Raw genomic sequence first — 27,535 nt, 5'->3', positions numbered from 1 at the left:
TCAGTAAAGTTTCGGGATATAAAATCAATATACAAGTATTAGTTGCTTTTTTTTTTTTTTTTTTTTGCGGTACACGGGCCTCTCACTGCTGTGGCCTCTCCCGTTGCGGAGCACAGGCTCCGGATGCGCAGGCTCAGCGGCCATGGCTCACGGGCCCAGCCGCTCTGCGGCATGTGGGATCTTCCCGGACCGGGGCACGAACCCGTGTCCCCCGCATCGGCAGGTGGACTCTCAACAACTGCGCCACCAGGGAAGCCCCAAAAACCAGCTGCATTTTTATGCACTAATAATGAACTACCAGAAAGAGAAATTGAGAAAACTATCCCATTTACAATTGCATCAAAAAGAATAAAATACCTAGAAATAAATTTAACAAAAAGGTAAAAGACCTGTACACTGAAAACTATGATACATTGATGAAAGAAACTGAAGAAGGCACAAGTAAATGGAAAGATAGTCCATGTTCATGGGTTGCAAGAATTAATATCATTAAAATGTCTACATTACCCAAAGCAATCTACAGTTTCAAAGCAATACCTTTCAAAATTCCAATGGCATTTTTCAAGAAACAGAACAAAAACTCCTAAAAATTTTATGAAACCACAAAAGACCCCATAGAGCCAAAGAAATCTTGAGAAAAAGGAACAAAGCTGGAGGCATAATGCTTCCTGATTTCAAACTATATCAAAGTTATAGTAATCAAAAATGTATGGTATTGGCATAAAAACGGAGACAATGAAACAGAATAAACCCACATATGTATTTAATTAATTCATGAGAAAGGAGCTGGGAATATACAATGAGGGAAGGACAGTCTCTTCAACATATAATGCTGGGAAAACTGGATAACCACATGCAAAAGAATGAAACTGGACCACTATCTTACACCATACAAAAAATTAACTCAAAATGGACTAAAGACTTGAACATAAGACCTGAAACCATAAAACTCCCGGAAGACAAGAGAGTTGGTAAGTTCCTTGAAATCAGTCTTGGCAATGAGATTTTTGGGCTTGACACCAAAAGCCAAGGTAACAAAAGCAAAAATAAACAAGTGGGACAGCATCAAACTAAAAAGCTTCTTACAGCAAAGGAAACCATATACAAAATGAAAAGGTAACCTACTAAACAGGAGAAAATATTTGCAAATCATAACTCTGATAAGGGGTTAATATCTAATATATATAAAGAACTCTTACAACTCAATAGCAAAAACAACCGATTTGATTTTAAAATGAGCAGAGGATATGAATAGGTATTTTTCAAAAAAAAAACCATACAAATAGCCAACAGGTATATGAAAAGGTGCTCAACATCACTTATCACCAGGGAAATGCGAATCAAAACCACAATTAAATATCACCTCACATCTGTTGGAATACCGATTATCACAAAGACAAAACTTAGTGTTGGTGAGGATGTGGAGAAAAAGGAACCCTTGCATGGAAATGTAAATTGGTGCAGCCACTACGGAAGACAGTATGGAAGATCCTCAAAAAATTAAAAATAAAACTACCATGTGACCTAGTAATTCCACTTCTGGATATTTATCTGAAGAAAACAAAAACACTAACTTGAAAAGATATATACATACCCATGTTCATTGTAGCATTATTTCCAAGAGCTAAGATGTGAAAACAACCTAAGTATCCATCAATGGGTGAATGGATAAAGAAAATGTGGTATATTTATATAAAATGGAATGTTATTTAAATGTAAAAAGAAGGAAATCCTGCCATTTGTGACAACATGGATGAATGGACTTTGAGGGCACTATGCTAAGTGAAATGAGTCAGACAGAAAAAGACAAATACCATATGATCTCATTTATATGCAGAATCTAAACAAAAACAGAACACCAGAAACATAGATATATAGAACAGATTGGTCATTTCCAAACAGAGTGGGTAAAATGGGTGAAGGTGACTAAGGAGTACAAACATCCAGTTATAAAATGAATAAGTTCTTGGGATGTAATGTATAGCATAGTGACTATAGTTAATAATACTGTATTGTATTTAAAAGCTGCTACGAGAGTAGACCCTAAAATTTCTCATCATAGGGAAAAAATTGTAACTATATGTGGTGATGGATGTTAATTAGACATATTTTAGTGATCATTTCACAATGTATTCATATATTGAGTCATTACGTTGTACACCTGAAACTAATATGGTATAGATTATACCTCATTTAAAAGAAAGGATTTGATGCAAACACTAAGCATAGAAAAAGGAAAAGAACCAATTAAAAATCTTAGAAAGGAAAGATATAATAATTTAAAATATTTAATAGACTAATAGTAAAAAAGCATAGAATTAGAAGTTTGAAAAATGTTCTGAGAAATTCACCAAGAACACAATACAGAAAGAAACAGAATTTTTTAAATGGCGGTTTAGTTAAGGGACAAGGAGGATAGACTGAGGAGCTCCAAAACTAAAATATTCCAAATAATCATATTATTTCCTTGAGTTACAGCATTATTTTGCAAAATCAAGGAATGTTCAGGATCATTTCAAGTTTTGAGAGTGCATTATATAGGGCAATCAATACACCCTCGAATAACATGTTTATTTGTACAGTTTTCAGAAAAGAAAAAGGAAAGATTCTTTAATAGATCATTTGTAAGACCTTATAATCTTATGTACCTCAATGTCATCCTTATTTTTAAGGAGTGGTGCTTCCATAATATTTCTAAGACAAAAAGAATCCAATTCCACATCAAATGGGGTTCCAGTTAACTCAGAGATTCGATCCCAGTGTCTCTGTTTCATTGCCTTATTGGTCATCATTTCTAGTAGAGGACATGACTCACTGAAATCATCAATTCTTTTTTTCAGATCCAAAAAAGCTTGCCAATCTTTAAGTCCTTTTGGCAGTTTATGACATCTTTCAGAAAAAAAAAGAAAAAATTATTTCATCTACACATTTCTTTGAAGAAGGTGTTATGAATATACAGCAATATATCAGAGGATAAATTCATTTGTGAAATACCTATGGGATCCTAAGATAGGCACTATAAACAGTTAAGTTTAATTCAATTGAAACTCACCTGCTTTGAAACTCCTGCAGTTCTGCATTAATTTTTTCAATGTCTACATCTCCCCAAAGTATTTCATAATAACCACTAATATTGCCCATTACAGTATCATATAGTCCATACAGCTTCTGCAGCAAGTTGAGTTCCTTTCTGGAAACCAAATAATTAAGTCATTACATAACATATATTTAAAAAATAAATTCCATTATTGGATAGGAAGAATTCATCTAATCAAATTATTTCACATATTATGTGTATCATATCTTATGTACACCAACACGCATACACTCCTGTTGGTTTCCAAACAAAGACTTTATTAAAAGCTCCATCAATTAAAGTTTATAGCTTTCAAATATTCCAAATTATACTATGACATGACATTAACAAATGGTTTGATTATTACAACAATACCAATCATTGCAAACAATCTGACCAAAATTTGTTGACGCGATCAAAGATAAGGCTAAGGTTTTATTTGACTTTTTTCTTTCAAACACAAGCTAGATTTTTATGATTATGTCTGCCTTTTAAGTCTGACTTTAAACATCACTCTCCTATCAAAAGCTTTCCCTCATGTGCTCAGATGGAGTTATATCCAAAACAAGAATAAAAGGAGGGATTCTGGGTCCAAGTAAAGGAAAATTTCTTCGTGTGTAAAACACCAAAAATTGACCACTCAACAGAGTTTGTGGATTCTCCCAGGAATTCCTCAACCCTTAGTATACCATGAGGGTCCACTGAATCCAATTTTAGTTTTTTTATTTTATTTCTTGAGTAGCTCTAATTTTTTGTAAGGATTGAGAGTTACGTTTATTATTTATTATAGATAATCAGCAACCAAAGATAAATTTGCTTATATTTTTGATGGAGTAAAACTCATTCTATCTTGTGTTGACCTAAAACAAATAGACTGCCAGTTGTTTCTCCAGAAAAAATGTGTTACTCAGGATCAGTAGAAAATTGCAATTCTGGGTCTGCAACCATGGTGAGCCATGTGCAAGTCCCCAAATGGCAAGGGAAGGAGAATAGGAAGTTGGAGGGCTAAACAGAGTCCATGGGTTTTCATTGGCTGAGTTGTTGCCAGGAAAGAAGAGGAGTCTTTCCTCTTGTTGGGCTCTGCTAATGTTGCAGAGCATGAAAGCTCCCCCTTCTTGTCTCCTGACTCTATTTAATTGAGGTTTCTGTTTATTAATTTTTTACTCTTGCAATTACCAAGATGCACAGGACCTTTTTATAAATCTAAGATACATTCTGGAATCTTAGCTATTTTTTTTCAGTTCTTGTTTCATTTTTCTAATTCATCATCCTAGAAATTATTTCATTATTAATCACTGATTATTCCCAATTAAACTAAAAATGACTAAAACAATAAGAAAAATGAATGATGAAATCTCTTATAAAGAGATGGTGCAACAGTGAAAAAATCATCACTACTGCATCGTCCTTCAAATTTCTTATTGTGTTGCTAAAACATTGCATCATCTTTCAAGAAAGTATAAAAAAGAACTCTAGAGACACCATTTTTGTAGTCTTTTGATTTTTGTTTATTTAACTTTCACCTAATACAGTTAAGAATTCAGTTCTTTTCATTTTCTACCTAAAACAGCAAAAGAATAAAACTGACAAAGGAAGGTGCTTCCCAAGTATTAAACAGAAAAGAGACAGAAAGCAATGCTCTAGACTCTAATTTTGATAGTGAAACTGATTGTGTAAGTGAAATCTCAGACTTTTGTGTCTTTACATGATAACCTGGATGGATTTTTTTAAATTCAATAATGTATGAGTGAAAGATATATTTCCATAGGGGCAAGGGCTGTATCACGCAGTATTTTGCAACAAGAACCTAGAGCATCCCATTTTGTGAAAAAGATAAGTGACAGTGTTCTTTCATTATTTATATGTTTACATAAATTTTATTTGATATATTCCACAAGAAGAAAAATGTTGAAAGGAGATATGTATTCAAAGGAAATAGATGATGCAGAAATGAAAAAGTTAACTGATCATTCAAAGTAAAGATTTTTGTATTTATAGTGCAAAAAAGATGGTGAACAAAATTATGACTGAGTTTTCAACAGTTTTTGAGTTTTAACAATGCAAGTGCAAGAAAAAACATAAGTAATGAGAAGCTAGAAGTTATTGAAGATGGATTTGAAACCTGGAATCACTGTTTGCAGGATGGATATGCTCCAGGTTCATACATGACAGCTGATGAGCTGCACTCAAAAGTTGGTCTCCATTTCGTGTACATACGTCTTTAAACCAGGACATTATGGAGTAAAAGTTTGGCTTTTCTCTGCTTAAATTCTCATTAAATTTTCTAATAAAACTGCTTTTCACCATTCCTTTATCCTTACTTCTGAAAAGTGTTCATAATTACTTAAAAACATAAAAAATTAAAAGGGTCCATTGGTCCAGAAGGTAAATGAGAATGATTAGTTTTCCTAGAATACCGCAGGTCAAAATAAAACACTGATTCTCAGACTGGGTGTGCAAAAGAATTAACTAGAGAGTTTATAAAAATGCAGAATTGCTAGGACCCCATCCAGAGATTCTGATTGAATGTCAGGGGAAAGGACCAGACATCGCAATTCTAACACAATTAGTAATTGGGTTAAGCTTAGCAAATGCCTATTTTTAGGAAAAATAAATACAAACCGTCTTCCCTAAATGGCTGAGGAATTCATTTCTCTTCAGACAATTTTAGGTACTTTGTGCCATGACATTTTCATGCTGGGATTTTGAAACAAGTCAACATAAAGTTCTAAAGCCAAGATCCTAATAAGCTAATACCATTGTTTTAATTTTGCCTTTGAAGAAAGTTATACTTAACATTCTACCAAAATATACTTGGTTAAATTCTAGATCCACTGTTTAAAAGCAACTGTTACTCTTTAAAATCAATTAAGTTCCTTGGCCTTCAATCTCAATGAATTCTATGCCTACCCGATAGGGAAAAGCACTTAGCATAAATGCAGTAAGAAGGAAGCAAGAGCCGAGCACGGCTATTCCTCTAAGTAAACAAAAGTTATCCAAAGTTGCAGTGCTTCTGTACAATTATTGACACTATTCAAAATCACGAAAAGAAAAAAAATAAAGCACAGGCTAAATATAGGCCATTAACGCCCAGAATTTTTGCAATGTATTTTCTACTCCCCTAGAACATTTATTTTGTATATGGGGACTGTGCATCCAGTGAGTCAGGAATAGCCAGGAATGAGGGAATTATTTAGGAGTTTTCCAAGCCAGACTCTTCTCTGCATGATGAAGGATTTAATGATGACATGATTCTTCTAACGGACAGTTAATTATTTATAATAAACATGTTCAATTTCTAAACTTACCTAATTTTGTGTAAAACCTCATAGTCAGTCACAGGCAACCCAAAAAGTTGTTCACCAGATGAATATGTAACGAATTTCCTCCACAGATCATCAAAATTGGCCTATAAAAGGTTTTTAAATTATAGTAAGATGTAATAAATTCAGAGCCCATTAAAGTAGAATTCCTTATAATCGGAATAAAAGCTACATTGAAGTTTATTGAATATTATCTATGAAACAAGGATTTGTGAAGCAAATTTATGCTGATACAAAGCTATCAGAGGAAAAGTTAAGTGTTTAGGAAATTAACTTTCAAGCATTCTGAAAGTAATCATTTTATGTAAAATTATTTCCTTAATAAATTAAGTGGTCCCCAGACTTACATTTTCAAGTTCCCATAAATACATCTGAAAGTAATGAAACTGCATTTTTAAAATTCTATAATTCAGACTTTTCTATTATTTTAGCCTGGTCATCTCTCCTACACGGTTCAAATGAGTGAAGCATTGGTATAATCCATTCAACCTTGCTTTCTCTACAAGCAAGTCTATAAAATAAAGAATTCCATTTTAACACCATTTGAAATAACTCAATTTAAATCAGCAAAGTTAATGTTCAGGTCTTTTGAACTGGAATTTGAATCTCCTATACTTAGAATGCTAAGTATTCACAGTGTTAAAAGCACAAAAGCAAACAGAAATTATTCACTTGTGACAAGATATGTGTGATCTACATAAATGGTATAACGTATCAGTAAGGATCCTAAATTTCCAGTCCTGGAAACTGTCTGTCATCAGACCTCACAGTGCTCAGATAATGATACAGATCTGACAGATACAGTAGCACATATTACAGGAGCCAAATCAGGAAGGTGTGAAGATGCAGGAGGAACTCCAACGAATTCTTCATTCCTAGAGAGGAAGAGCCATTTTGCCCTTTTATATTCCTTGGTGGTCAGTATGGTGGTTACTCAATAAATGTACTGAACGAAAAGTCCATGGGACTATGTGGACATTAGGAAAGGAGAAACGAAAACTTCAAAGTTAGCATACACTTAAAGGACGACATTTAAAATCTTGGGGTTTTCTTTGTGGGGTTTTTTTAATTAATTTATTTATTTTTGGCTGCATTGTGTCTTCGTTGCTGCGTGCGGGCTTTCTCTAGTTGCAGTGAGCGGGGGCTACTCTTCGTTGCGGTGTGCAGGCTTCTCATTGCGGTGGTTTCTCTTGTTGCGGAGCATAGGTTCTAGTCGCATGGACTTCAGTAGTTGTGGCACGCGGGCTCAGCAGTCGTGGCGCACGGGCTTAGTTGCTCCGTGGCATGTGGGATCTTCCCGGACCAGGACTTGAACCCATGTCCCCCGCACTGGCAGGCAGATGCCTAACCACTGTGCCACCAGGGAAGTCCCTAAAATCTTGTTAATGTCATGAAGACTCCTGATGAATGCCAATCCCTCACCCCTTTTTCCACTCAGGTCCGAAATAACGTAAAAAGCACCAGCCAAACAGGAAACAAAATGCCAGCTTTGTCAGCAGCCAAGTACCCAGTAACTCCCCAAATCAGAGTAAAGTTGCATCAGAAAACACCACTGGGACCTGAGATGAGGCTCCTGCTTCTTCCCCAGATCTAGATCTTGGGTACCTGCTTTGGAGGGGGGAGGGAGAACACCTGCTTTTGAGAAGCGTTAGGTCTGCAAATCTGACCCCCAGCCATATATCCAGCCAGTTGCTCAGCAAACAGGCTGCTCAGCTTACAAGCCCAGGCACAGGCAGAAAGAAGGTACAAGGAGGCAAAAGATGGGCCCTACATTGCCTTTTCAATGAAGTGAACACACCCCTAGTAAAAGGGTGGCTCATTAAAGTCCCAGTTGTTGACTGATACATTGATAACTCCCAAGGGAAAGACAAGGAAGGGAGGCGTCTATCTTCATAATATACCCAGGCTCCAACCACTTTTCATCAACGCCAACGTCACCACTCTGGTCCAAGTTACTATCACCCCTCCCCTGGAATATTGCAATAGCCTCTTAATCAGTCTCCCCGCTTTTAGCCTTGACTCCTAATAATCTATTCTCAACGCAGTAGACAGGCTGGCCCATGAAATCATAAGATCATGTCACTCATCTCACTCAGAGTCAAAGCCAGTGCCCCTCGGGGGCTGGAAAGGCTTCTAACAGTCTGTCCTCTCCTTAGCTCTCTGGACTTATTGCCACAACCATCTCCTTGCTCATTCTGTTCCAGTCGTGCTAATCTCCTGTTGCTTTTCTTACATGCTCTTACTCAGGGCTTTTGTACTGCTCTTCCCCTGCCTGGAAAGCTGCTCCTCCAGATAAACTGCCTGGCTCATTCTCTCACTTCCCCAGGTCTCTACTCAAATGTCACCTCTCAAGGAGGCCTTCCCTGGAGACCCTATTTTAAATTTCACCTCCACTTTACATACACACGGCCTAGCACTTTATGCCCCTTCCCTGCCTTTTTCTTCCCTTGGCACTTATCACCATCCAACATTACTATCTATTGCTTTTATTGCTGAGAGGTTCCTCTTGGCTCAGCAGGCAGCCACCACATCAGCCTTAGTCCTGGCTCCTCCAGAGAGGAAGGCCTCTCCCTGGGACCCTGGCTCCAAATCTGAGGACTTCAGGTAGTAAAGGATCAGAGTTTCCTCCAGGGTACAGCATAAAGAGCTGGCAGGAGTGATGGGAGGAGCTGGTTTTAGTCCAAGAGTGATGGCCACAGTTCTGGAGAACCCCAAAAATAACATGGGACTAGCCTTTTTATCTGAGGAGAACATATTTAGGTGAAAGGCTTGTGCCTGCTGCATCCCACGAAAACCCTTGCCGGCGGCACAAGGGTTATCTTACAGAAATCTACTGGGCCAGACCTACCCTCCTGCAATCAGGCAGCAGAGACATTGGGCTCAGGACAGATGATCTTGTCTACTTTGCATAAGTTTATTCCACTAGGGACCAGCTGCACTTCCTGCCTGCTCCAATGATCCTGAAGAAACACTTTTCTTATCAGGGTATGGCTTTCCTATTTTAAAACACGCAAATCAAGGGAGATGCTTGAAAATTAGATGTCATATGAAAAATTCCAGTTGGTTATGATGGAAAAAGCCTGAACTACCCCTACCAATCTCAGGAGAACCTGCAGTTTAAGAGGTTCCATCCAAACTGATTGAACCTTTCTGGCAAAAGTGTGCATGGAACCAACCTGAACCATCCATGGAACCTCCATATAAAGCAACAAAAACAAGATTACTGACTACTCCATTTATTTGGTTTGGGGTGAAAAACCCAATCATCAAGAGATATGAAGTAACCTCCAACATAGGTAAAGGAATATTTAGAAATACCTACCCAGTATGTGGCAAAACTAAAGCATAAATTACAGAAAGCCTTCATATGGCTAGATTTGCTGCAAAACTTGGGTATTCCTAGTAAAGAAAACACTGGTTTTTGGACAACAGCTCTATATTTCCTGGTGGGATGACTGTGGAAGCCACCTAAGTATAAATGCAGGGGATGTAAATGTAACCAAAAAAATGTAGTTTTACCTGAAATATCTGTAACCTGTTGCTAGCTTCTTGGGGTGGTATATTTGGAACCATGGGTCCTTCCTGTAATGAATAATATAATCTGCATTTTAATCCCTAATCACATGTATTTATCTATTTATTAGGTTTATCTATTATTTCCTTTTAAACAAAAACCATGATTTTTAATTTATATGATCTAATTTTGTCCTGTACATGAAGTTTTCATTTATTTTTTGCAACAGTTTTATTGAGATATAATTCACATATTATACAATCAACTCATTTAAAATGTACAATTCAACTGTTTTTATTATATTCACAGACTATGATAACACTCAATTTTAGTATATTTTCATCACTGTAACTTCCATTCATTTTTTAAAGGACCTTGACACAGCTAATAAAAAATGTGATTAAATTACATCCTATATGAAGTTCGCAACACAAGAGCTCTGTTTCATTTCATTTATGATTATAAATGATGATGCTGTGGCTATGCATTAGAATAACTGAGATAGGGCTCTGAGAACAACCTTCTTTCAAGAATAGTCCAGCCCAATATGGAAACAGAGACACACATAAGGCTGAATACTTGGAAGAAGCAGAAGGCGGTCTCTGGTGGCCATGAGCGAGAAAACAGTTGCAAAAAAGATCCCAAATGGTCTGTACAATCATGAATATTATGGATATCCTAAATAATATGCAAGACTGCCAGTGTAATAGAATAATAGAGCAATAAAATGTTGACTAATCAAACCAAAAGAGATGTTTAGTACACATTAAAAAGAAGTGTTATATAAAAGTATGAAATTAGAACACTCCCTAACACCATACACAAAAATAAACTCAAAATGGATTAAAGACCTAATGTAAGGCCAGACACTATCAAACTCTTAGAGGAAAACATAGGCAGAACACTCTATGACATCAATCACGGCAAGATCCTTTTTGACCCACCTCCTAGAGAAATGGAAATAAAAACAAAAATAAACAAATGGGAACTAATGAAACTTAAAAGCTTTTGCACAGCAAAGGAAACCATAAACAAGACCAAAAGACAACCCTCAGAATGGGAGAAAATATTTGCTAATGAAGCAACTGACAAAGGATTAATCTCCAAAATTTACAAGCAGCTCATGCAGCTCAATAACAAAAAAACAAACAACCCAATCCAAAAATGGGCAGAAGACCTAAATAGACATTTCTCCAAAGAAGATATACAGATTGCCAACAAACACATGAAAGGATGCTCAACATCATTAATCATTAGAGAAATGCAAATCAAAACTACAATGAGATATCATCTCACACCAGTCAGAATGGCCATCATCAAAAAATCTACAAACAATAAATGCTGAAGAGGATGTGGAGAAAAGGGAACATTCTTGCACTGTTGGTGGGAATGTAGATTGATACAGCCACTATGGAGAACAGTATGGGGGTTCCTTACAGAACTAAAAATAGAATTACCATACGACCCAGAAATCCCACTACTGGGCATATACCCTGAGAAAACCATAATTCAAAAAGGGTCATGTACCAAAATGTTCATTGCAGCTCTATTTACAATAGCCAGGACATGGAAGCAACCTAAGTGTCCATCATCGGATGAATGGATAAAGAAGATGTGGCACATATATACAATGGAATATTACTCAGCCATAAAAAGAAACGAAATTAAGTTATTTGTAGTGAGGTGGATGGACCTACAGTCTGTCATATAGAGTGAAATAAGTCAGAAAGAGAAAACAAATACCGTATGCTAACACATATATATGGAATCTAAGAAAAAAAAAAAAGGTCTTGAAGAACCTAGGGGTAAGACGGGAATAAAGACACAGACCTACTAGCAAATGGACTTGAGGATACGGGGAGGGGAATGGTAAGCTATGACAAAGTGAGCGAGTGGCATGGACATATATACACTACCAAATGTAAAATAGATAGCTAGTGGGAAGCAGCCGCATAGCACAGGGAGATCAGCTCGCTGGTTTGTGACCACCTAGAGGGGTGGGATAGGGAGGGTGGGAGGGAGGGAGATGCAAGAGGGAAGAGATATGGGAACATATGTATATGTATAACTGATTCACTTTGTTATAAAGCAGAAACTAACACACCATTGTAAAGCAATTATACTCCAATAAAGATGTTTAAAAAAATGTTATAAAAGTAGCGCCGGGCTTCCCTGGTGGCGCAGTGGTTGAGAGTCCGCCTGCCGATGCAGGGGACACGGGTTCGTGCCCCGGTCCGGGAGGATCCCACATGCCGCGGAGCGGCTGGACCCGTGAGCCATGGCCGCTGAGCCTGTGCGTCCGGAGCCTGTGCTCCGCAGCGGGAGAGGCCACAACAGTGAGAGGCCCGCGTACCGAAAAAAAAAAAAAAAAAAAAAAAGTAGCGCCAAGGGCTTAAATTATCTTATGATTTCAGATCGACTGTGACCACTAAAAGAAAGTAGAATATTTTAGGGGACTATATCCAACTTCTGAGTTTAACTTCAAAGAGGTCGACCATTAATCAGTCATTATACCAGATTGAACAGTCTGTGGGACTGACCACGGATGACATTTATTTTTTATGTTCAGTGACCCTTTTGGTTCTCTAAGAGTTAGTGGGAAAAAAATCAGTTGCATAACCCTGGCATTAGGGCATTTATAGTTTCTTACAGCCTTCCAACAACTGTGTTACATTTTAATTATGAGTATTCTGGTCTTGAGAAAGGACAAAAGCAGACTTTGTTCCTTCCACAATTTCCAAAGTTGTTGCTCCTTTTAGCAGTTAAATCTTCTCTCTTTCTACATGAAACATGCTTAAAGGACGAGCTATCCCCCCTTTTTAATAGCTGCAAATATGCAAAGATAGCCTCTTACATACAATGTACAAATCACAGTGTATTTCTCAGGGTTCATTACTTTCACCTCATATAAACATACCACCAAACATCTTAACACACAGCATGCAACACTTAAATTACCGTCTCATATGCTTCTGCAAAATTCATTACATCCTCACGAAAAACTTCTATGGATTCTAGTAGACTACTTTTAAACTTTAGCTGCACATGAACTAGTTCATCTTGTACAGAAACCTGGAATAAAAAAGAATATTCAATGTGAGAGTGAAAGTAATGTATTTAAATGAAAACTACAATTTTACTCCAGCAAGTTTGTTATCTCAAAGATGTACTGTATGAACAAGGATGTCTCTGCAATGTTATTTGTTAAAAAAAAAAGAAAAACACAGAAATAAACAATCCAAATGCACCATCAAGAGACTCAGATCATTCTAGTTCATGACCCAAGAGGCAAAGCTATCTAACTGCAGTTAGGAAAACATTTTCTGGCTGACCCAGTTCCGGCCAAGGAAACAGTTACTTCTGTGCGCCCAGTCTGAGTCACATGCTGTCTCTGGGACCAGGCCACAGCCTGGGATTAACAATTTCTAGTAGGGAGCAGTTCCCTCTAAGAAAATGATATTACTCTTGGTTTAAAAAAATAGCAAATATGTCTTCCACAATGGTCTTCAAAGCTTCTGCTTAAACCTGCATTCCTAATAGTTAGCACTTAACTCATGTTTTCTCTCTGCCAGGCTCTTTACATATGTTAACTCATTTAATGCTCACAACCATCCTGCGTGGTAAATACTAATATTATACCCATTTTACAAGTGAGAAAACCGAGGCCCACAGAGACTAACTTCCTCAACGTCCTAGCACCAGTATGAGACAAGGTCAAGATTCAAAGCCTGGCAGTGTGGTTCCAGGGCTCTTGCTCTTAACTGCTCTCAACAATAGCATCTTTCTGGGTTGGCACATATACTGCTTTAAGCTTAATAATGGTGACTGTAGTAAAGACTGGGTCAGTAGGTTTAACACTTACAGAGAAATGGCAGAAAAACCCAAGTGAATCTGTTAAATTGAACAATAATAGAAAACTGGGCTTCACTAAATCTCAACAGAGGGCTCCCCATTTCCTTGCTAAGACTCACTGTCTAGACTAACCAGCAAGCACTTTTCAAATTAAGTGATTAGTCAATAGTGAACTTAAATAGAAATAAGCACTGAAAAAGTATTTTATGTACATCATCTCAAGCCTCATAACTGCATTTTTAAAAGCTTCTAAAATATTCCTAAAGGGCCACATGAAGAAACTGAGAAACAAAGGTTATTAACTTGCATAAGATCACCCAACTGGCTGGTGGCAGAGCCAGAATCATAAGTCATGACCCCAAATTCAGCTCTGTGTCCTTGCTACTGTGCCTTGCTTCAATCTCAGTGACAAATCTTTCCATAAACAGGAAATTTTAAGCCAACATTAATTAATTAATATTCAATAAAAATTTTTAGTATAATTAAAGAATCTGGACCCTCCCTTGGGGTTCACTTTTTTTTTTTTTTTTGCGGTAGGCGGGCCTCTCACTGTTGTGGCCTCTCCCGTTGCGGAGCACAGGCTCCGGACGCGCAGGCTCAGCGGCCATGGCTCACTGGCACAGCCACTCTGCGGCATGTGGGATCTTCCCGGACCGGGGCACGAACCCGTGTCCCCTGCACCGGCAGGCGGACTCTCAACCACTGCGCCACCAGGGAAGCCCCTTCGGGTTCACCTTTAATGGCTAAATATTTACCAACTTCAAAAATGCTTAGAGAGATTTATAGCTATAAACGCCAACATTAAAAGAAAAAGACCTCAAATCAGTAACCTAACCATCCACCTTAACAAACTAGACAAAGAAAAACAAACTAAACCCAAAGCAAGCAAAAGGAAGAAAATAATTTAAAAAGAGCACAAATAAATGATAAAGAGAATAAAAAAAATAGAGAAAATCAACAAACTAAAAGTTTCTTCCTTGAAAAGAGCAACAGAAGTGACAAAACTTTACCTAGTCTAACCTAGAATAAAGGAGAAAGGACTCAAATTACTAAAATTAGGAGAGAAAGAAGGGACATCACTACTTACTTTACAGAAATAAAAAGGATTATAAAGACACAATCAACAGAGTAAACAGGCACCCTATAGAATGGGAGAAAATATTTGCTAATCATATATCTGATAAGAAGCTAATATCCAGAATATATAAAGAACTTCCACCACCCAACAACAACAAACAACCCAACTTAAAACTAGGCAAGAGGGCTTCCCTGGTGGCACAGTAGTTGGGAATCTGCCTGCCGATGCGGGGGACACAGGTTCGTGCCCTGGTCCAAGGGGATCCCACGTGCCGCGGAGCGGCTGGGCCTGTGAGCCATGGCCGCTGGGCCTGCGCGTCTGGAGCCTGTGCTCCACAGCGGGAGAGGCCACAGCGGTGAGAGGTCTGCGTACCGCAAAAAAACAAAAAAACTAGGCAAGATATACAAATGGCCAACAAGCATATGAAAAGATGCTCAACATCACTTTTCATTAGGGAAATGCAAATCAAAACCACAATGAGATACCACCTCACCCATTAGGATGCCTACTATCAAGGACACAGAAAATAACAAGTGTTGGTGAGCCTGTGGAGAAATTGGAACCCTTGCGCACTGTTGCTGGGAATGTAAAATGGTGCAGCTGCTATGGAACACCGTATGGCAGTTCTAAAAAACTGAAAATAGAATTACTATATGATCCATCAATTCTATTCCTGGGTGTGTCCAAAAGAACTGAAAGCAGGTCTCCAAGAGATATCTGTACACCCATGTCCATAGTAGCATTATTCACAACAGCCAAAGGGTGGGAGAAACACAAGTGCCCACTGATGGATGAATGAATAAACAAAATGTGGTATATGCTGCATATGAGGGAATATTATGCAGCATTGTAAAGGAAGGAAATTCTGACATATGCTACAACATGGATGAATCTTGAGGACATTACGCTAACTGAAATAAGTCAGTTACATAAAGAAAAATACTGTATGATTTCACTTATATGAGGAAACTGAAGGAGTCAAATTCATAAAGACAAAGTAGAACGGTAGTTTCCAGGAACTGGGGAAAGAGTGAAATGGGGAATTGTTGTTTAATGGGTAGATTCAGCTTTGCAATATGAAAACGTTCTGGAGATTGGATGCACAACCATGTGAACACACTTAACACTACTGAACTCCACACTTAAAAATGATTAAGATGGTAAGTTTTAGGTTATGTGTATTTTACCACAATTTTTTTAACCTTAGTATAACGCTACTATAATCAAGACTGGCATAGGGGTAGACATATGGATCAACAGAATAGAATTGAGAGTCCAGATATAAACCCTTAGATTTATGGTTAACTGATTTTCTCCAGGGTGCCAAGACAATTCATTGGTGAAAGGATAGTCTTTACAACAAACGGCACTGAGACATCAGGATATCCACATGCTTTTACATGATGTTGGACCCCTAATTCACACCATATACAAAAATCAACTCAAAATGTATCAAAGACCTAAATGTAAGGGTAAAATTATAAAACTCTCATAAGAAAACACAGTAGTGACTCTTCGTGACCCTGGATTAGGCAATGGTTTCCTATATACAATACCAAAACACAAACAACGAAAGAAAAAATAGACAAATTGGACTTCATCAAAATTTGAAATTTTTGTACTTCAAAGGACACCATCAAGAAAGTGAAAAAACCCAACAAATGAGAGAAAATGTTTGCAAATCCTTTGATTAAGGGACTTACATCCAGAATATATAAAGAACTCTTACAACTCAAAGAGACAACCCAATTTAAAACACAAGAAAAGGATTTAAATTCACCTTTCTTCAAAGAAGATATACAAATGGCCGGTAAGTACATGTAAAGATGCTAAGAATTATTGGACATTAGGAAAATGAAGTACTGGTACGTGAGACAATATGGATAAACCTTGACAACATTACTGTAAGTGAAAGAAGCCAGTCACAAAAGACTACATATTATATGATTCTATCTATATTAAGTGTCCAGAAAAGGCAAATCCATAGAGACAAAAAAGTAGTGGTTGCCAGGGGCTGGGGTAAGGAGGAAAATGAAGAGTGATTACTAATGGGTATGGAGTTGCTTTTGGGGTGAAGAAAATATTCTAAAATTAGATAATGATGGTTGTCATGCAACTCTGTGCATATATTAACAATCACAGAATTGTATACTTTGAAATGGTGAATGCTATAGTACGTGGATTATATCTCAATAAAGCTTTTAAGATAATATATACTAAGCTTTTTAAAGGTTTGAAATGTATTTTTTTCTGGAGATAGTGACTTAATAAAAAAGTAAGAATTGGGACTTCCCTGGTGGTCCAGTGGTAAAGAACCGCCTTCCAATGCAGGGGACGCGGGTTCGATCCCTGGTCAGGGAACTAAGATCCCACATGCTGCGGGGCAACCAAGTCCACACACCACAACTACTCAGCTCGCCCGCCTCAGCAAGAGAGCCTGCATGCCGCAAACTACAGAGCTCACATGCTCTGGAGCCCACATGCCACAACTAGAGAAGAGAAAACCCACACGCACGCCACAACTAGAGAGAAGCCCATGTGCCACAGTAAAGAGCCAGTGTACCGTAACTAAGACCCAACACAGCAATAAAAAAAAAAAAGTAAGAATTAAATTTGTACTTACAGCTTTACTCTGCAATTTGTTGAAAGAATATCTCAAGGTATCAACTGCTTCTGATTCTTCTTTGGTTACTTCAACTTCAAATCTGTTTAAAATAGCATAGGCTTCCTGTGGGGTGGGGGTAGAGTTCAGAAACATCACAAGGAATATAATTGCCAAATGACTTAGATGCCTTCTAAAGACACATTCCTATGTCTTCAAAGACTAGAAGAATGGGTCCCAAAATTAAACGTGTATAAAAAGGTCCTTTAGATTATCACTGGCATCAGATATTGACTCTAGATCCCAGGCCCTGAAATCTGAATTTAATAAGCACCAAGGTGATTCTGGTGGAGAGTAGGCAAATCGCTTTGAGATACTATCCTCGGAAAAACTCCCTGGAATAATTTTCTGCCTCTCTCCTCCTTGATCTTGTGACAACACCGTGCAAAATGTTTCCTCATACTCTATTAAGATATGGGTTGGCTATATAAGGAATGGAATGAAATGACGATGTGGGAGATATTCTGAAGAACAGAAACTAATGAACAAACAAAACAAAAACAAATTCATAGATACAGAGAACAGACTGGTGGGTAACTAGAGAGGAAGGAGGTTGGAGGACGGTGAAATGGGTGAAGGGGGTCAACTGTATGGTGACAGGTGGTGACAAGACTTACAGTGGTGATCACTTTATAGTGCATACAAACATTGAATTACAATGTTGCACACCTGAAATCTGTATAATGTTATATACCAATTTTGCCTAAATTTTTTAAAGTGATGAGCTGGCAACTGGCTTTACCAAAAGAATTTATGCTGAAAAACTGAGCTTCGGCAGTCAGGAAAAAATGATATGATAATTTGTTAAATCTTGAGAAGCGAGTGGTCAGCATTCAAAATATCCAAATACTAAGATTTAAAGAAGTAGTAAAGGTATGAATTTCATTAGCTCCCAAAGTGTATAAACTCTAAATGGGTTCAAGAAAGCAATGCTCAGTCGTGAACACTGGGTACCAAAAGGAGGCAGGGGGAGTGCCAATTCCCCAGGTTTGCAGGCAATAAGGGAGTGCACTGTCCACAGAGAATTTAAAAAACAGTAATAAAATGAACTGAGTCTGATTTTTATTATCACCATGAGCCAGAAATTCTAAACATTAGTCATAAGTACCTGTGAGAGACAGAATAACAGCCTCCCCAATGTTATCCACACCCTAATCTCCAGAATCTGTGAATATGTCACCTTATGTGGCAAAAGGGACTTTGCAGATGTGATTAGTAAAAATATTTGAGATGGGGAGATTATCCTGTATTAGCCATGTGGGCCCAATGTAATCACAGAGGTCCATTTAAGGGAAAGAGGGAGGCAGGAGATTCAGAGTTAGAGATGTGATGACAGCAGCAGGGGTAGGAGTGATGGCACTGCTGGAAGGGAGCCAGGAGCCACCAAGGAATGCAAGCAGCCTCTAGAAGCTGGACAAAGCAAGGAAAGGGTTCTTCCCTAGAGCCCCTGCTGACATGTTGATTGTAGCCCCATAAGACCCATTTTCATACTTCTGACCTCTACAACTATAAAACAATTTGTTTTAAGCCATTAAGTTTATGGTAATTTGTTATAGGAGCAATAGGAACTAAAACAGTACTCTCCCCTAAAAACATCTCTTATTGATATAAATTCCAACAATTTACTATTGAGCCTAATTGGACCACTCCCACCATCTGTCCATGGTATGCCGCTGGTCATAGGTGAGACACATAACTGGTTTCTAAGAAAAGCCAAAGATATTTGGGGAACTTGTCTAACATGTCAGGACTGAAGTGAGAGAATACAACCATTCTTTTCTGTAAAATGTAAGTGCCAGCATAAAAAAATGAACAGTGTCTAGACCAGTACAGCATTATGAATATATTAATATTCCTTCGTATATTGTTCACTGTTGATAATTGTCAGTCCCTCTAAGGACATCAACATCAGAGAGGAAAAATAGGCAGACTGTGCCATAAAACAGATGAAGAAATCAACTTTTTAGTGTTTCTCTATTTTTAAAAAAAAAAATACCATTTCAAGAAAGAAAAATGCAATCATTTCTTACTTCAATTGGTCCCAAAGTCATGTCCATTTGAATTTCATTATCACGGATACAAGACAAGGCTTCCATTGCAAACCTGACATCATCTAAATCACGAATAGGTCTAGATAACTTTTTCAAGTATTCATTGATAAATGCTATCATGTCTGACATTTTCTTTTTGTATTCTTCATTCAGATACCGACAGAGTAGCAACTTCCATGCCTTAGCCTCAACTGATAAGGCCAATTTCATTGGCTCTGGTGAAGACAAGAAAAGGTCAAAATGAAATACAACTGACATTCTGAAACAATTCACTTCATGTGTAATCTGAGCATCTATAACTGCACTGTCCATTTGATGGCCACTAGCTACACAGAGCACTTGAAATGTAGTTAGTCTGTAGTTCGTCTGAATTAAATGTTCTGTACGGATTTTGAAGACTTAATTCCTATCCTGGTGGAGTATATTAAGCCATTCATGAGAAGGACACTGACGTCTATGGAGAAGAATTTTGGAAATTAGTTCTAGCACTATCCAATGTGAACCTTGCTCTGTTTCTGGCCATCCCATTAGAAGCCTTCACTCATTTCCCCAATTTCCTCTAGGTAACCCCTATATGAGACCAGCAGCCTACACTGTTGAGAACACTGTGCCTGTCTAATACAGCTCTCCCTCACTACAGTTAGCAGTAGGGTCAGCTTGGGCTTTTGATTTCAGACATTAAGTGGTTGTCTCATAATCCTCTGATACTCTAACCCCAACTGGACTAACTTCTCAGGAGACCTCAAACTGTTTTGACTCTTATCCCATGTACACAATCCCCTCCTCACGGTAACCTGTAGTTCCCCCTGTAGTTTTAGTTGTTTGAGTGCCAATTTAGTATCAAGTATATTACGTCACTTTGGTGTAATATTATATATACATAATATATGATAATATATAATATATATAGCATATATATGAACAATATTGGTGGTCCAGAAATACTTAATATTTATAATATTGTACCAAGGTAGCTTAATAACTGCTTTCTAAATGAAGTAACATTTCATGTGAAAATACAGACACTTTACATAATATTTATAAAATACCTGTATGCAATTCAAGTGCTCCTACAACTATAATAGGCTTCAACTCATCAATCTCCTGCTCAAAAGTAGCATAGCGTAGAATTTCGGATCTGATTTCGGTCAGAGAGGGGTTGTTAGCCAAAAACTCCTGTAGCAAGGAAAGAATCAACATTTTCTTCGGCTTTTTGACAATGTAAATCTTACGCCTCTAATAGTTGAATTAGAAAACTGCATCTGCTTATATATTTTTCCTCTTGTATGTGCTATCAGGCCAGTGGCTCGGTAGAGAAAGGGATGAACAGTTAGCACTGAAAGAGGAAGCTATGTGAGGGAATTTCACATTTCTGAATGGTTATTCAGAGTTCTAAAGTTTCCTTGAGTCTCCAACCAAACATACAGCTGAGCCTACGTAAGCTGGACACATCCTTGAATACCCGACCTCTGGGCATGTCTGGAACATAATTAGTACTCAGCTGTTTAACCAAATTAAACAAAATCTGCCTGAACCTCATTATTATCAACTGCCACAGTGTCAGTGTGAGAATTACGCAAGACATGATGTGTTAGGTGTGTGGCATTTACAGGTTCTCAGCCTCCGTTCTTGAGTTCTCATCATTACCACTGATGTTTTCTTGGTCCTCCCACAGGAGTTAGAGAAAAACAAATACCATACGCTAACACATATATATGGAATCTAAAAAAAAAAAAACTTCTGATGAACCTAGGGGCAGGACAGGAATAAAGACACAGACATAGAGAACAGACTTGAGGACACGGGGAGGGGGAAGGGTAAGCTGGGACGAAGTGAGAGAGTGGCATGGACATATATACACTACCAAATGTAAAATAGATAGCTAGTGGGAAGCAGCCACATAGCACAGGGAGATCAGCTCGGTGCTTTGTGACCACCTAGAAGGGTGGGATTAGGGAGGGTGGGAGGGAGATGCAATAGGGAGGGGATATGGGGATATATGTATACATATAGCTGATTCACTTTGTTATACAGCAGAAACTAACACAACATTGTAGTGCAATTATACTCCAATAAAGGTGTTAAAAAAAAAACCAAACTGCATCACAAGTAGCAGAAACATACCTTCACTTTCACGTCTCGGTCCTCTGTCCAGAGCGTCTTGTAATTTTCAAAGTCCTGCAGGGCCTCATGAGCCACCTTTCTGAGAGAATTCACAGAGGAAGAAAGGAGGAGGACCAGCTTGGAAACATCTTTGTGCTCTGCCACACCTGGATAAAAATTCTTCAGCTTCCGTGTGGGGATAATTTCTTCAAAAGATTCTGAAAACAGACATTTTTATCCTATAGATAACTCCTATATTCAACTTTAAATACTATCAATTGTAACATTTATAGACTTTTTAAACTTTATTTTCTTAAAGACCCCCCCCATCCCGTTCCAAGTAATTAACAGCTATTCTCTCGCTAGCTTCACTTATTCTTATTAAACTACTGTGTCAGATTTTGAGGTCTAGGTTTCTTTAAAGTGGGGAAACTGTTATTCAGAGAAGAGAACTGAAAGACACCGATTAACCACTCCCCCCAAAACGAAACGTCCTCCAAGGAAAGATCAGAAGAGTTGAAATTGCTACCCTACAGAACAGGCTTGTGGTTAAAGGAGAGCCACTACGTTTACTACCCAAATGACCTTAAGCCAATTATTTAATCTTCATGGAAATACTTGTGAGGATTAAATGAGACAACATATGCTTGTCTTCAACTCAGCATCTGGTATATAAAGATCACACAACCACCATGATAAACATCTCTTGCTGAAACCTAGTCATGTCACAGCCTTGACTGAAACTCTCAAGTTTTCTCCATCAAGCAGAGACCATACGGATACTTTTGTTTGGCCCAAACAGTTCCTTACTTTTTTAAAGCAGTTGTTAACAATTAAAAAATCATGAGATTTCATGAACAATTCCAGATTGCAGGTATTCCTGCATGGCAACAGTTAGCTGAAGTATCTATAAATGATACTTGGGGTGGTGTGGAAGAAAAGCGGAGATGTTGATCAAAGGGTACAAACTTTCACTAATATGATGACTAAATTCTGGAAACATAATGTGTAGTATGGTGATTATAGTTAACAATAATGTATACTTGAAATTTGCTAAGAGAGTAGATCTCAAGTGTTCTCACCACACACACAAAAAATGGTTAACTATGGGAGGTGATGAATATGTTATTTACTTTGTGGTAACCACGTCACAAAGGTATACATATATCAGAACATCATGTATATGTATAACTTTTGTCAAAAATAAAGAAATAAAAATGTTAATGTGGCAGAACAGCAAAAAAGAAAAAAAGAATTTGGCTTTCTTTTTTTTTTTTAAATATTTATTTATTAACTTTTGGCTGCACTGGGTCTTCGTTGCTGTGCACAGGCCTTCTCTAGTTGTGGGAATGGGGGCTACTCTTCACTGGGGTGCGCAGGCCTCTCATTGCGGTGGCTTCTCCCGTTGCAGAGCACGGGCTCCAGGCACGCGGGCTTCAGCAGTTGTGGCACGTGGACTCAGTAGTTGTGGCTCGCGGGCTCTAGAGCGCAGGCTCAGCAGTTGTGGCGCACGGGCTCAGTGGCTCCGCGGCCTGTGGGATCTTCCCGGACCAGGGCTCGAACCCGTGTCCCCTGCATTGGCAGGCGGATTCCCAACCACTGCGCCACCAGGGAAGCCCAGAATTTGGCTTTCTATACAAGAAAGTATCCAAAAATGTCTATGCAATTTTGGGTCAGTGTCATATCACACTAATAATTATTTAAAGGAACAGTTTATATATATTTCAATGTACAAAGAACACATGACCCAGATTTTCTAAGCGCTATGTTCTAGCAAACTAAGTTTATCAGATCAAATACAATGCTGAAAATAGAATTAGTTCTAAGGTTTATTTTCATTTTTAACTTTGAATCTGAGACTACGGTAGTAGAACAGTGATAAATATACTTGTTCACCCATGATCAAAATCTGAAATGTCTGCATGCTATGTTTAAGATGGAAGATGGAGAACACTAGTTTTTTTTTAATGTAAAATTTAACCAATACACATATAAATATGAGTGTAAAAATATCTATAGGCTGTCATACCCAGGGAAGAATCAGAAGACCATTTACTAACTGTTATAGTTCTAAGACTCTATTCATCTGAGATTTGTTTTAACATTCTTACTGTCTTCCTTCTTCAACTGCTTTCCTGTGCTCGGATGGGTCCCATCAGTAGTGGTATGGGAGGGGCTGCTAATGACGGTCTTGATATGACGGGTCTGCTGTTGCCCCCAGTGAACCACTCCTCTGCTGACCTCCAGGGTTAACTGGATCATACGGTTAATGGCTTGTTGAATGTCATCCAAACTAGGAACCATTACCTGTGGAAAGAAGAAATAAGTTCCTGGTGCTGCCAACACATACAAATCCATCCCTCTGATTCTCACCACACCTGTTCCCCACTGAGCAGGGACAGCTCCACTGGCCCAGTGGAAGGCTGCTTCGAGGAGAGGGATGGTAGAGGAAGGTAGGCTGCAGACTTTACCGATCTTCAAGCTTTCCTATTCTACCAATTCCTGCAGGCAGAAAGGTCAAACATAGTACTTGTCATCCTTTCCCTGTGAGGGTGGCTGGCTGCAGCCAAATACTGTGGGCAGGTGCTGGATGTCCATGAAGCAGAGTAACGGAAGAAACTGTACTGCCAAGATTTTGACCTCAGTTCTTTGAAATGCACCAAAGAAGCTGTCCTCCAGGAGGCCAGACTGTGTAGATGTGGTGTCAGGTGAGCCATAGATTGTTCCTGCCTGGCCTTAACCCTTGGCTTGTCACAGAATGCACCTCAGTCATCCTGTATGGCTTGGTGTTCCAGATGCAAATAAGCAGCCGGAGGGGTGGTAGAGGAAAGTGCCCTAAGAAGGCACAAGGGACCCATGAACTCAGGGCACAGACTCTCTCTTTCTTTCTTTGTTTCTATTCTGCCATGGGTTGTCTTACAGTTGGGTGTTCAGTATAGGGATTTGGACTTCTGAGATGGCCTTATTTAGATAATTTAATGTCTGAAGTAAGAAAAACCAAGATGGTTTGTAGGGTACTTGCTAACTGATGGCCCAACAGACACTTAACTCTTACACCAACCTTTAATACACCATGAGCTCTGCAGAAGTAATTGTTACAACAGATATAAATGATACACTTTGATTTTTGTTAAGTACGGAGGTGAAGTCAAAAAGCACAGAGGACCAAGAGATTAAATAAAAGTTCAGTTCTAATGCTATACTTCTTAAATACATTACCAAAATACCACTGTCTTAACTTGAATATTTAATAATACTTACCACATTAGGAATCACAAGATGTACTTCAGATTTTAGAAAGGAAATAACATCTTCTGACCGCTTTCGTCCATAAGGGCTGTAATAAGATGGACATTTAGCTTATAAACCTTAACCTAAAATTTCATAAAGAGCTTGGCTATGCTACAAGTTTCAATCCTAAAAAAATAAAGACAATTTTCAAAATACTGAATTAATGAAGAGAATGTTATTTACAATGGAACCACAAATTTCATGAACTAGTTCATAAATTAAGAGCACTGAATGATTTACTATTCTTTGAAGTGAAAAACTAGTCTCCTACCATTTTCTAGTATTTTAACGTTGCTTTCTCTCAGTAAGTACCCACCTAATAATGTTTACCAAAAGCACTCCTTTTCCCAGCCCCAGAACAGATGCTGAAAATCACCAACAAAAAGCATATGCCTTCATATACTTTATTTTTTTGTGTGTACAAGATTAAACAGGAGGTTTCTAGTCAAAACCTTCCAAAAACTGCCTTTTTAAACAATATCAGTTATGCTCAGACAGAAGTACAGACACACAGACAGACACATGAGTGCAATTAATGAATGACACATATCAGCACTGCAAATTACTTTGGTTATCTCCCTCTGCCTGATCTCTGTCCCCATCCCAGACAAAATTATAATAAATGTAAACTTTCCATAGCAAGAAATGTTATCATTACTGAAAACTATACCTCCATTCATAACTACAAGCAGACCGGGGGAGAAAAAAATCACAAGAAACATAAAGCCTCCACATTCACAGTGGAGACCCAACTTTAGTATTCAGGGTCAATGGTTCCCAGATAAACATATTATTGCAAGGAACTCTTTGAACTAAAAGCAAGCAAGCAAAGAAACAACAGAAAAAACCTCTAATTCATAGTCTCACTGTGAAATCAAGATGTAGCAATAAAACAAGTGTAGACTATGTTTGAAAGGGTACACCTGAGAACAAGAGTTCATAAAGTATAATCAAACAGCTGAACTAACAGAAGCGGTGGACAGCGCAGCCGATCCTTTGGTGACTTATTTGACAAACTAGAGGATTAGCTTAAGGAATTCTCCAAGCTTTCGGATGCAAAATACAAGAGAAAGAAATTACTTAAGGAAAAGGTAAGTGAAATAATAAAGAAAAGATAAGTAATGTTTATCGAATGCTTAGTGTATGACAGGCGCTTTTCCAAGCACTTTCCATGAATCAACACCTTTCATGCTCATGTTAACTCTTGATGTGGATCCCATGATTATTATTTCCATTTTGTAGATGAGGAAACCAAGACACAGAGAGTTTAAGTAACTTAACAGTGGGTCGCTCAGCTCAGAGACGCTCTACTACCTAGATCCAACGTGGGAACCCTACATAAAATAAATTTAAGCATAGCCCTTCTCAAATCTTAAGATAGACTTGTTTTTTTCACCTTGAAATGATTCTCTGTGTGCCTGATAGGATTAATGGGGGAAAAATGACTCACAGCTAAACACATAATTTGTTAATTTCCAGAATAAAGGAGGAAATCCTGTAAACAGCAAGAAACAGTTTGTTACTTAGAAAAGAAAATCAGATTAGCAGCAAAACCCGCCTCTGAAATGGAAACAAAAGAAGCCAGTGATTGTGCTTTTGTGAGTGGCATTTAGCTACAAATAACGGTTCTGTCTTGACTCGTGAATGATAACACCTTTTATCTGGATGTTCTCTGTCTGCATCCCACCTGAGGAAAAAATCAAATTGGGTTTGCATTTCAGTTGAGGCAAGATATAGTAATAATATCCTTCATTACTAAAAGAGATCTCTGCTGTTTATGTGGATGGAGTGTGCAGGGCTTGCCCAGATGAAGGTTGGCAAGCCAAGTGCCACAAATAAAAATGCAAAAGGAAGCATTAAAAAAAAAAAAAAAAGAAGAAGCCAGTGAAATAGTATTTGTGGAGTGTGAGAGAAAGTGTTGTGATCCAAGTTGACCTACTAGCCTTCATGGGTGAGGGTAAGAGAAAGACGTTTTAGACAAGGGGGGATTCGGCAATATTATACTCATGTATACCTCTTCAAAACTCTCATCAGTACTGTTGTAAATTAACATGGCATAGTGAGTTCAGACTTCAAAAATGCCTCTTTGTGCCAAACACATCACAATCACGGATAGACTCTGAAGGACTTGAGAATGCTCGAACACAAGATTAGGATCTCCACAAATCAGGAAACGCATCAGAAACACACAACAGTCTGGCCAGGGCTCTGGTCAGGAAATAGGCAGTGAGAGTGGGAGGCTGGCCCCTGTGGACTCTGAGGGACTGAAGTAGTCCGTGTTAGAGGGGACTCATCCAGGCTTGCTACCCGAAGCCAGACATTGAAGTGATGTTCCCCTACTTGTAAAGAGAGACAAAACAACAACAAGATAAAGTTTGTCAACCTACTGCCTGCAGCTGCAGCTTTTCCAAAAGATGCGGGCCTGGGGTGAAAGAAGCAAGTCCACAGCATGCCCAAGAAGCCACTAAGCCGGCTCACTTCTGTGCTCCCTGCTTAAACCTGCCATTTCCCAGCATCTCTTCAGGGGATATGTAACTGTGAACAAATAGGACCCAGTTCTGCACTTAAGGTACCAAGAGTCATGT

At 38.3% G+C, this 27,535-nt stretch overlaps 1 protein-coding gene across 1 annotated transcript in view; it reads right to left on the bottom strand.

Moving 5' to 3' along the window:
* DNAH8 (dynein axonemal heavy chain 8) overlaps positions 1-27,535 on the bottom strand; it is a 323,349-nt gene that overhangs the window by 211,088 nt on the left and 84,726 nt on the right. The window contains exons 25-35 of the mRNA XM_032647945.1: positions 24,921-24,996; positions 23,771-23,966; positions 21,681-21,877; positions 20,606-20,732; positions 19,536-19,771; positions 17,467-17,571; positions 12,872-12,985; positions 9,919-9,981; positions 6,385-6,485; positions 3,053-3,190; positions 2,649-2,889 (exon numbers count right to left, since the gene is read on the bottom strand). Of these exons, the coding sequence (XP_032503836.1) occupies positions 2,649-2,889; positions 3,053-3,190; positions 6,385-6,485; positions 9,919-9,981; positions 12,872-12,985; positions 17,467-17,571; positions 19,536-19,771; positions 20,606-20,732; positions 21,681-21,877; positions 23,771-23,966; positions 24,921-24,996 (1,594 nt within the window). The remainder of the gene's footprint in view (positions 1-2,648; positions 2,890-3,052; positions 3,191-6,384; positions 6,486-9,918; positions 9,982-12,871; positions 12,986-17,466; positions 17,572-19,535; positions 19,772-20,605; positions 20,733-21,680; positions 21,878-23,770; positions 23,967-24,920; positions 24,997-27,535) is intronic.

The sequence above is a fragment of the Phocoena sinus genome, chromosome 11 (genome assembly GCF_008692025.1).
Source record: "Phocoena sinus isolate mPhoSin1 chromosome 11, mPhoSin1.pri, whole genome shotgun sequence".
NCBI lineage: Eukaryota > Metazoa > Chordata > Mammalia > Artiodactyla > Phocoenidae > Phocoena > Phocoena sinus.
This window is presented reverse-complemented; position numbering and strand designations above follow the sequence as displayed.